The 11,804-nt window shown below is 37.6% G+C and overlaps 1 protein-coding gene across 2 annotated transcripts in view; it reads left to right on the top strand.

Annotated features, from left to right (window-relative positions):
• The window catches only part of PITX2 (paired like homeodomain 2), a 19,584-nt gene extending 9,918 nt beyond the window's left edge, over positions 1-9,666 (top strand). The window contains exons 1-3 of one of the 2 annotated variants that reach the window (XM_069743857.1): positions 4,428-4,813; positions 6,228-6,433; positions 8,183-9,666. In XM_069743857.1, coding sequence (XP_069599958.1) covers positions 4,645-4,813; positions 6,228-6,433; positions 8,183-8,746 — 939 coding nt within the window. In that variant the 5' untranslated portion in view covers positions 4,428-4,644 and the 3' untranslated portion in view covers positions 8,747-9,666. Of the gene's footprint in view, positions 1-4,427; positions 4,814-6,227; positions 6,434-8,182 lie in introns of those variants that run through there. The other variant, XM_069743858.1, reaches the window with a different exon arrangement.
• Positions 9,667-11,804: the final 2,138 nt, after the last annotated feature.

The raw sequence follows: 11,804 nt of genomic DNA, 5'->3' as shown, positions 1-11,804 counted from the left end.
ACACTGTGTCGGATGAGAGCAGGGTGTCTGCCTCCCAGATTATTAAATCTCGCTGTCTGACAATTATGGGAGTGTTATGTGGCTGTATGAAACTAATAGACTGCTGTTATTAATTGTGGACCCTGGAGGCATTGACAGCGCTGTGTATATGAAGGAAGAAAGGGCTGCTTTAGAATCTACCATACAAATCCATATGTGTTTATTTCACTTGACACCTGTGTGCCCTGTGCAATGATGCTACAAAGTACCTGCTCTGGTTGATTTCATGTATAAAACTTGATGTAGTTTAAGATCATTATAATTATGTTTAAAAAAAATAAAAAATATATAACCATTTAGAAATCTTGTAGACTATGCACAAAACTGACCATAAATATATATTTCTAGGAATAGACTGAGGTTTAATGAAACATACAGGAGTATTTCTACAGCCATCCATAGCAAATATTCTCTTTCACTTCTATAGATTAAATTGTTGGTGTCTCCCCAGGCCTGACACTTATTGTAGGCCACCCCTAATGATCCCATCACCCATCCCTGTCACATCACACATATACTTAATACACAAACAGTGCAAGATTGATCCAAATTCATATTGACTCAGTTACAGGTCATCAGCTGCAGTGCAGAAAGTGGAAATATTTACTTTACACATATACTTTATGATCTGCTGGGAATTACAAGGAATTCAATAAGAAAACGGCTAGGGCTGGTCTAAACCCCCATTTAAAAGACTTAAGCAAATTAGAGTCTTATCAGATTAAAAGGCACTACACAATGTAAGAGCATTGTCTCTGATGAAACCCTGTGGGGTCTTGGAGATCCTGCGCCAAATCTCAGGGATACAACGCCTCAAATAAGATCAACACAAGCCAAAGTCATTCCAAGACATTTTATTTTTGCACACAGAACTGTGAAAGAGATGGATAGATAGATTAGATAGATTTATAGATAGATAATAGATAGATAGATTAGATAGATAGATAGATAGATTAAATAGATTTATAGATAGATAATAGATAGATTTATAGATAGATTTATAGATAGATGATAGATAGATAGATTAAATATATTTATAGATAGATAATAGATAGATTTATAGATAGATAATAGATAGATATGTCTTAGATAATAGATAGATAGATATATGATAGATAGATAGATAATAGATAGATAGATTAGATAGATAGATAATAGATAGATAGATAATAGACAGTTAGATAGATAATAGATAGATATATAGATAATAGATAGATAATATATAGATAGATAGATGATAGATAGATAGATAGATAATAGATATGGGATAGATAATAGACAGATAGATAGGCAGATAATAGATAGATAGATATTAGATAGATAGATGGTAGATAGATAATAGACAGCTAGATAGATAATAGATAGATAATCTATAGATATAAGATAGACAGATGATAGATAGATAATAGATAGATATGGGATAGATAATAGATAGATACATAGATAGATAATAGATAGATATAAGATAGATGGATGAGATAGAAATGGTGACAAGATAAATGTATTTTTACACAACAAGAAATGCTGCTTCCATCTTTTTTTTTTAATGTTTTAAGGACTGGTATGTGCCTAGTAGGCTTTAGATAGATAAATAGATATTTTCTGATAGAAAGAAAGAAGGAAAGATAGAAAGAAAGAAAAAAAGGAGGCAGTACTCCAAGAAGCTATTAAAAAAAGTTATTATTTTAGCCCGTGTGACAATATTTCGGTTATATCATAGAACCTTCCACCTTCTTTTCAATTTTTTTTGATAGATAGAATTATTAGTTATATTTGGAATAGATAGCTAATAGATAGAGAATTATTAGATATATGGAATTGGTAGATATATTTTGGATAGGTAGATAGATGATAGATAGATAGATGATAGATAGATAGATAGATAGATAGAGAGAGAGAGAGATAGAATGATAGATGATAGATAATGATGAGATATATGGGAATAGATAGATATATTTTGGATAGATAGATAGATTATAGATAATGATGAGATATATGGGAATAGATAGATATATTTTGGATAGATAGATAGATAGATAGATAGATAGATAGATAGATGATGATGAGATATATGGGAATAGATAGATATATTTTGGATAGATAGATAGATGATAGATAATGATGAGATATATGGGAATAGATAGATATATTTTGGATAGATAGATAGATAGATAGATTATAGATAATGATGAGATATATGGGAATAGATAGATATATTTTGGATAGATAGATAGATGATAGATAATGATGAGATATATGGGAATAGATAGATATATTTTGGATAGATAGATAGATAGATAGATGATGATGAGATATATGGGAATAGATAGATATATTTTGGATAGATAGATAGATGATGATGAGATATATGGGAATAGATAGATATATTTTGGATAGATAGATAGATAGATAGATGATAGATAATGATGAGATATATGGGAATAGATAGATATATTTTGGATAGATAGATAGATAGATAGATAGATAGATAGATGATGATGAGATATATGGGAATAGATAGATATATTTTGGATAGATAGATAGATAGATAATGATGAGATATATGGGAATAGATAGATATATTTTGGATAGATAGATAGGTGATAGATAATGATGAGATATATGGGAATAGATAGATATATTTTGGATAGATAGATAGATGATGAGATATATGGGAATAGATAGATATATTTTGGATAGATAGATAGATGATAGATAATGATGAGATATATGGGAATAGATAGATATATTTTGGATAGATAGATAGATGATGAGATATATGGGAATAGATAGATATATTTTGGATAGATAGATAGATGATAGATAGATGATGAGATATATGGGAATAGATAGATATATTTTGGATAGATAGATAGATGATAGATAGATGATGAGATATATGGGAATAGATAGATATATTTTGGATAGATAGATAGATGATAGATAGATGATGAGATATATGGGAATAGATAGATATATTTTGGATAGATAGATGATGATGAGATATATGGGAATAGATAGATATATTTTGGATAGATAGATAGATAGATAGATAGATAGATAGATAGATAGATAGATGATGAGATATATGGGAATAGATAGATAGATAGATGATAGATAGATGATGAGATATATGGGAATAGATAGATATATTTTGGATAGATAGATAGATGATAGATAATGATGAGATATATGGGAATAGATAGATATATTTTGGATAGATAGATAGATAGATAGATAATGATGAGATATATGGGAATAGATAGATATATTTTGGATAGATAGATAGATGATGAGATATATGGGAATAGATAGATATATTTTGGATAGATAGATAGATGATAGATAGATGATGAGATATATGGGAATAGATAGATATATTTTGGATAGATAGATAGATGATAGATAGATGATGAGATATATGGGAATAGATAGATATATTTTGGATAGATAGATGATAGATAGATGATGAGATATATGGGAATAGATAGATATATTTTGGATAGATAGATAGATAGATGATGAGATATATGGGAATAGATAGATATATTTTGGATAGATAGATAGATAGATGATGAGATATATGGGAATAGACAGCACAATTTGCAGGTTAGGGATCTCTTTCTGACATACATCTTGTCACTCGCAGATTAGGGGCCCGGGGCGGATATGGGCCAGGGATATGGGCGATGTCTTCCTTCTCTTGCAATGTTTGGAGTTGTCAGATATTTCCATGAAGCTTAATGTACATAAATGGAAAACAAGTTGCAGAATCGAGCAGCATAAAGCCCTCTTTCCCCCGAGCTATGAGATAACATTGTCACAGATACAATCTGCTGGAATGCTGCCCTGTTTTTACACGTCTGCCTCACACATAAGCCCGGGTGAGGCCGGTCAGACCCCGAGCTCAGTCCCCACTGTTTAGTGTCCGTGTTTATGGGGCCCTGCATGGGATGGAGTCAGAACTGTGGGGAAATCTACAGATTAGTAATCTGCCTTTATATAGTCATGGGGCAGTTCATGTGGAGATTCCCGAGGATTTCTGGGGACGTTTATTACAGCCGATGCTGGGTATCTCCGTATTTTCCGCCATTAATAGTGGTCGCTATACTTAATAGAAGGATGGAGTGTAGAGGGCAGCCATCAGTGCCGGTATCCAGGGCGCAGGGCCAGGCTCCCCTCCGCTGCAGAGGACTAGGCTGACAATTGTGCATTGAGGAGCCGCGCTACATTCCCACCCCAGCAGCGTGCGGATTGGTGTCTATAATTACGGTAACCCCGCCCGGCAGGATGAGGCTGTGATTGGCTAGGACGCGTGCGCTGGGCGTGCTCACAGCAGTGCAGGGGGGTGCTGCGGATGACGTCAGGCGGCTGGGTAGGACACAGCTCTGGTTTAAGATGTTAGTGAAACAGGGAAGCGGCTGAGCTCTTGCTGACTGCCCATTGCCAGCAGTGTAGGTGCAGTGCCCGGACTGTACCATGCGCGGCCGGCTGCTCTAGAGGGAGCTCTCCGACAGCTGCCTATGTGACTGTAGACGGCCACATTAGATTGCCCCCTGTAATCCCCCTGGACCTGGCGGGACGGCTGCACCCAGTCACCTGTTCATGAACTCTATGAAAGACCCCTTACATTTGGAGCACGTAGCCGGGAGTAAAGTGGTCTCAGCACCTTCCCATCAGCAGCAGCAGCAGCCGGTGACCCTGCTGTCCATGGCGTCCAAACAGAGGCTGGAGGTGCACACCATCTCCGACACCTCCAGCCCAGAAGCTGTAGGTAAGGAAGGCGCCCACCTGCCCCTGGGTCCCCGGCACCCTCCTCATCAGGCACCCACCTCATCAGGCACCCACCTCATCAGGCACCCACCACCCCATCAGGCACCCACCACCTCATCAGGCACCCACCTCATCAGGCACCCACCACCCCATCAGGCACCCACCTCATCAGGCACCCACCACCTCATCAGGCACCCACCACCCCATCAGGCACCCACCACCTCATCAGGCACCCACCACCCCATCAGGCACCCACCACCCCATCAGGCACCCACCTCATCAGGCACCCACCACCTCATCAGGCACCCACCTCATCAGGCACCCACCACCTCATCAGGCACCCACCACCTCATCAGGCACCCTGCCTCACAGCTCAAGCCCTTGGCCCCATATGCATTTATCATTATTTGTGATATTCCATAATATATTGTATTATTTGCACAATTCTTATTGGCATTGCTAACAGAACTGCTGCTGATAATAACTATGATTATTAGCTGTAGCAGGAACATAATTCACATGACTATAATTATCACCACTGCTTAGGAATATGATCTTGATGATGTCTGCTATTATATGATTATTTGTATTAGTGCCATGATGTTTAATCGGAGGTTGTGTGCGGTCCTTTGTAGGTTGTAGAGGAGACATGGCAGCGGTTCTAGTAAATGGCAGCAGTGGCACAATGCACGGGGCACTTGTCCTGAGCACTGAGCCATGCAGTGTATGAGGAGATCACTTGTCACAAATCACTCCTGGGATCTGCTGCTTTCTGGGGATCAACTGATCTGGAACTTATCAGAAAATATTTAGCTAATAGAAGAGACCAATAATGACTGCAGCGAAAAATGCGAGGGACATATGGCCACGGACAGTCTCCTGATGTGTCTACCTCTGTAACGAAATCTGAAATAAGCTGCAATTATTGGGAATCTTCTGTTACGTTCTCCTCTGTTTCTGCAGACAGTGAGCGATAATCCACAGCCCTGAGCTACCGGGGATTTCATGGATTTGTAGGCGAACTTTCTGCTTTTGTTTAGCAGCAGCTCTTTGTCTTTTTACATATACCTGATATGAATACATATATATTTCCATTAAGTTTTATATCTATACATATAGAGGATATATATTTATTTTTTCCTCTATATGTATACATATATGTATATATATATATATATATACATTGATATATATATATATATATATATATATATATACATTGAGAGAGAGATAGAGAGAATATGTATATATATAATATATATGTGTGTGCGTGTGTTTGTATATATATATATATATATATATATATATATATACACTGTATATATATGGAAAATTATATTTCAGTATATTATATCAGTATAATTATATAACTGTGCACGATAATTAATGTTGATGTACTTTTTGCAATTGAACAGATAAAGACAAAACCCACCAAAGTAAAAATGAAGACAATAGCACCGACGACCCGTCCAAGAAGAAAAGACAGCGCCGGCAGAGGACTCATTTCACCAGTCAGCAATTGCAAGAACTGGAGGCCACTTTCCAGAGGAACCGCTACCCTGACATGTCCACCAGAGAGGAGATTGCTGTGTGGACCAACCTCACAGAGGCCAGAGTCAGGGTAAGGACCACTGCTGTGTGTGACCATTATATATATATATATATATTTCAAAAATGGAGGCAGCGCACCTGTTAAAGGTGTAAAAGGTGCTTATTTAATAGCCCAAAGTGACGTCGTTTCGGCTCAGGACTGTGAGCCTTTCTCATATATATTTAGAATTACAAACATTACAGAATGTTATATTATTATTATTATTATTACTACTACATTAATATTATTATTACATTACATAATGTTATGTTGTGCTTTTAATTAATTAGCTCAGGTTCAATATACTCCAGTATTATTAACATTTAATTATAAATATTACACACAATAATAACAATATATACCTTCCCATATACTATGGCAATATTGTCTAATAAATGCGCTGCGAATCCTCTGCAAGTCCATTTTCCATAATGATGTGGTGTTTGGACATAAGTTGTCCCCTGGGGCCAGCCTGTTGGATTGCTTTCCAGCATCTGTGAATTTTACAGCTTCAAACTGATACTTGTTCAAAGACAGCGGATAGAGAATGATCAATATAAAGGCTGCTGAATGATACTTTGTAGCAGTGCTAGGCTCATTTCAGGAGATCTGCTGAGCAAAGCCAAACTGGCTGAATATAATCTCCTGCTGGAAAAAAAAAGATAAGATTTATAGCACCTAAAACCTAGGAGAACAGCCTTGAAAGACAATCTGCAAAACTTGTTTCAGGGGGCAAACTCGACGCAAATATTAGCCAAGCAATGATCGTAATTGGCAACAACTTTGTCTAGAGCTTCTTCAAGGCCTATGGTCACTAGATAAATAACATGTATAGACTGATCCTCTGTGACCACAGGGAGGGAATATGGAACAGTGCATAAAGAAGTGCATGGCTGCAGTGAGCAGCAGGTATTTTATCAGGAAGGATCCTTGGTATCTTTTCAGCTGAAATAAGGCCCATCTTGTGAATGCAGGAGGCAGGCTAATGTGGCTCTTGTCAAGTGCGTGCCAGGGGTTAATGGTCCAGTTACCAGTGATCTGCAATGTACAACATGATGAGTGTAAACGGGGGAGACGAGGGACTGCTCCAATCCACAAACTCACCCAGCAGGAGGGTGGCTGATAAGTCCCACACCCAGGATGTGGATTGCACATTGATCCCCCATTGTCTGGGCGACTCAGTTAAAGAGCAGGTCCTGCCAACAAGCTGCAGAGAGGGCAAGATGGGTCAGAAGTTCCTTGGAAGTCAGGGCAGATTAGCATTGGGGGATCATAGCTGACTGCCCACCTACATAAAGATAAAGCGATTCTTTTTATTTTATATAGGTTTTTATTATTTATTCATCATTACCATTGATTTCAAGGTGCTGCATATAAGGGGTTATATATATATATAGATAGATATGATATACATATATATCATATATATGTGTGTGTGTGTATATATATATATATATATATATATATATATAAAGATATATATATAGATAGATAGATATATATATATATATTATGTTATCAGCGTATAGGAAGCACCAGTGCCTTATTTTTGATGCCCCCTTTGATAAATGCCAAGTTGATATATTTTTGTAATCTAAAAATGATTTACTGTTCCTTTGGTCCTATCTAAAGAGATGGATTAATTCCACAATCTGTTATGTCGGTATCAAGAAATGTTATAATGTGTGAGATGAAGAATTCCTTTACCAGCTTGTATGTGCAGAAAAAATGACAGTCTACCAACATTGATCATCTTTTGTATTTTGTTTCTGACTTCAGGTTTGGTTCAAGAACCGCAGAGCTAAATGGAGAAAGAGAGAAAGGAACCAACAAGCAGAACTGTGCAAAAACGGCTTCGGGCCCCAATTTAATGGGCTCATGCAACCATATGATGACATGTACCCAGGGTATTCCTATAACAACTGGGCAGCTAAAGGCCTTACCTCGGCTTCACTTTCCACCAAGAGTTTTCCTTTCTTCAACTCGATGAATGTTAACCCCTTATCTTCACAAAGTATGTTCTCCTCGCCCAACTCCATCTCCTCCATGAGCATGTCCTCCAGCATGGTGCCCTCTGCAGTCACAGGGGTGCCAGGCTCCAGTCTCAACAGCTTGAATAACCTGAACAACTTGAGCAACCCTTCTCTGAATTCTGCTGTGCCCACGCCAGCTTGCCCTTATGCCCCTCCAACACCCCCCTATGTCTACAGGGACACATGTAACTCCAGCCTGGCAAGCCTTAGACTCAAAGCTAAGCAGCACTCCAGTTTTGGCTATGCCAGTGTTCAGAACCCTGGATCCAACCTCAGTGCGTGTCAGTATGCTGTGGACAGACCCGTGTGATGTATACATGTGCATGTATGTATACTGTCTGGGAGCCATCCTTTCTGCAAAGACTCAGCACAACTGGACTCTATACAGCGAAGGAGAAAATAGGTTATGAAACTGCAAAACTCAAAAGTGTCTTGACTACAAGTGATCGGCTGCAGCGGACACTGAGAATTATATATATATGTATATGGACACGTTTGACTGGATATGGAAATTTAATGTTACGCTAAAGCTTGTTCATTTTTTTTCTTAAGTTTTGCAATTGTTAAAATGGACTGAAAGGATGTACATATACTGATATGTCAAATTAATTTTATATGCAGCAGTTGTCGGTCATATGATCTTTACAGTGTTATGAATATGCACCAGGCTTTAAAATAAAGCATGCAAAGGGAGAGAACCCGAATCTGCCTCCAGGTGACTGTATATAAGCGATGTATGTCTATGTGCTTCATGAGACGGCGGCCCCAATGGTCTGTGCACAAAGAAAATCCTATCCTATGGTGTCTGTGCACAGAGCCAATGCTATCCTATGGTGTCTGTGCACAGAGCCAATGCTATCCTATGGTGTCTGTGCACAGAGCCAATGCTATCCTATGGTGAGCACCATGTACCAACACGAATCTAGCCCACACAAGCTTCAGAAACATAGCCGACTTTATTTTCCTCCCATGGGAATTCTGAAGGCTTCTGTTTATTATTTAAAATACAGAATAATTTTTCTCTCCCAACTCCCCCCCCCAAAAAAAAGAAGAACATTTACATCCGACAGAATAAAATTACAGCGTTTATAAATGTCATTATTTATTATTTGAAATTTGTTGCAAAATTCCGGTTGTAAGCGAATTATTGTCTTGTAAAAATATTTGGCGGATAAAAAAAAAAGAAAATGATGCAACTTTAACAATAAAAGTATCTCTTCGGGAAATGTCCCAGTGTCTGGACTGAAATCATGTATCGTTTATTAAATACATATGAGAAGACAATTGTACTACCTACATGCAAATATTATTAAAAAAAAAAACTTTAGAAAATTCTAAGATTGATAATAGTTGGTGAAAGATCGAAATCCGGGTGCTACAATGTACAAGCTGTATTCATGTGATTACGGAAAGGAAAACCTTGATATACGCAAGCTGAATTTAATTATATATATCCATGTATGTGTGTGCTTGTATATGTATATATGTATATATATATATATATACATATATACATATACAAGCACACACATACATGGATATATATATATATATATATATATATATATATATATATATATATATATATATATATATATCTCAAATTCAGCTTGCGTATATCGAGGTTTTCCTTTCCCGGTAATCACATGAATATATATATTATTTATCATTATAGCGCCTCTATATACATATATATAAAAACAAAGTGAGATAAATAAATATATATATTTATTTATAGATATCCTTCTATATATAGAAAAATATCTATATGTGTGTGTAATATATATGTATATATATATATATTAGATGCATAGACATAGATATAGATACACACACCCATATACATATAGATATATATAGATATATAGAAATATATATCTATATATATATATAGATATATGCTACAATAATATGAGGAATTAACTAATAGTGAATCAAATATATATAAATATATATATATATATATATATATATATATATATATATATATGTATGTATATATATATATATATATACACATAAAGATAGAAATATATAGATAGATTTATGGATATACAGACAGGTAAGGCATGGTTTTCCTCTGTACAAACCAGTGACACTGTGTGGGCTCCAGCTCTTGAAGTTTTCCCAGCTCTTTGTAATCCGTCGTGGTGGAAGATCTAGCTGCAATGATCCAGCCCTAACCTCTGCTCCTTTGCACATTGCCCCAGTGACAGTGCTGGGTGAGGGTGCCATGTACAGCCCTGTGTCTGGGCAGGGTGAGGAGGTCGAGCAGACGGGTTTGTGTATTGGAGTGTTGTCAGATCTTGGTGTTGAGGAAGAGGGGGTGGATATACGGTGGTCGCACTCAGGATCCTTGGGGAGATAACAAGGGGCTACGTCGCCTGCATCGCTCTTGTGTTCTGAGTAACAGAGAGTGGATGGGATTGCTGCCCCTCACAGATTGGAGGAGACCTGGCCTTCTTTCTCTTCTGTGGCCTTCTTTCCCTTCTGTGGCCTTCTTTCTCTTCTGTGGCCTTCTTTCTCTTCTGTGGCCTTCTTTCCCTTCTGTGGCCTTTTTTTCCCTTCTGTGGCCTTCTTTTCCTTCTGTGGCCTTCTTTCTCTTCTGTGGCCTTCTTTCCCTTCTGTGGCCTTTTTTCCCTTCTGTGGCCTTCTTTCTCTTCTGTGGCCTTCTTTCTCTTCTGTGGCCTTCTTTCCCTTCTGTGGCCTTCTTTCTCTTCTGTGGCCTTCTTTCCCTTCTGTGGCCTTCTTTCTCTTCTGTGGCCTTCTTTCCCTTCTGTGGCCTTCTTTCTCTTCTGTGGCCTTCTTTCTCTTCTGTGGCCTTCTTTCTCTTCTGTGGCCTTCTTTCTCTTCTGTGGCCTTCTTTCTCTTCCGTGGCCTTCTTTCTCTTCTGTGGCCTTCTTTCCCTTCTGTGGCCTTCTTATTGCTGAGCTCCTGTTCCACTCTCCTAATCGATTTATTCCAACGTGTCAACACATATTACTGGTGAGTGAAATGATCTGATCTCTCTTTCAAGATTTATCTTTTCTCCATCTGTATTTTATACCCTTACATGACCCCAGTACAATATCCAGGAACCAGGTGGATTATTTTATATCGAGGTGCAAAATATAACACGGTAAAGGCCAGATACCTTCATGCAGATCACATTATTATTATTATTATTATTATTATTATTCTTCACATCTACTGCATGCAATGTGGAACAGAGTATATAACCCCCACATATACTAACTAGGTCTCTAGGTGCAGGTGACTATAGGGTATTCACTGTTATCTAGTCTCAGAGTCAGATCTACTATTTTGCACATTTCACTACAATTACAATTGGTACAATGCAATCATAACAACAACAATAATCTAGTTTG

The sequence above is a fragment of the Ranitomeya imitator genome, chromosome 1, assembly GCF_032444005.1.
Source record: "Ranitomeya imitator isolate aRanImi1 chromosome 1, aRanImi1.pri, whole genome shotgun sequence".
Lineage (NCBI taxonomy): Eukaryota > Metazoa > Chordata > Amphibia > Anura > Dendrobatidae > Ranitomeya > Ranitomeya imitator.
This window is presented reverse-complemented; position numbering and strand designations above follow the sequence as displayed.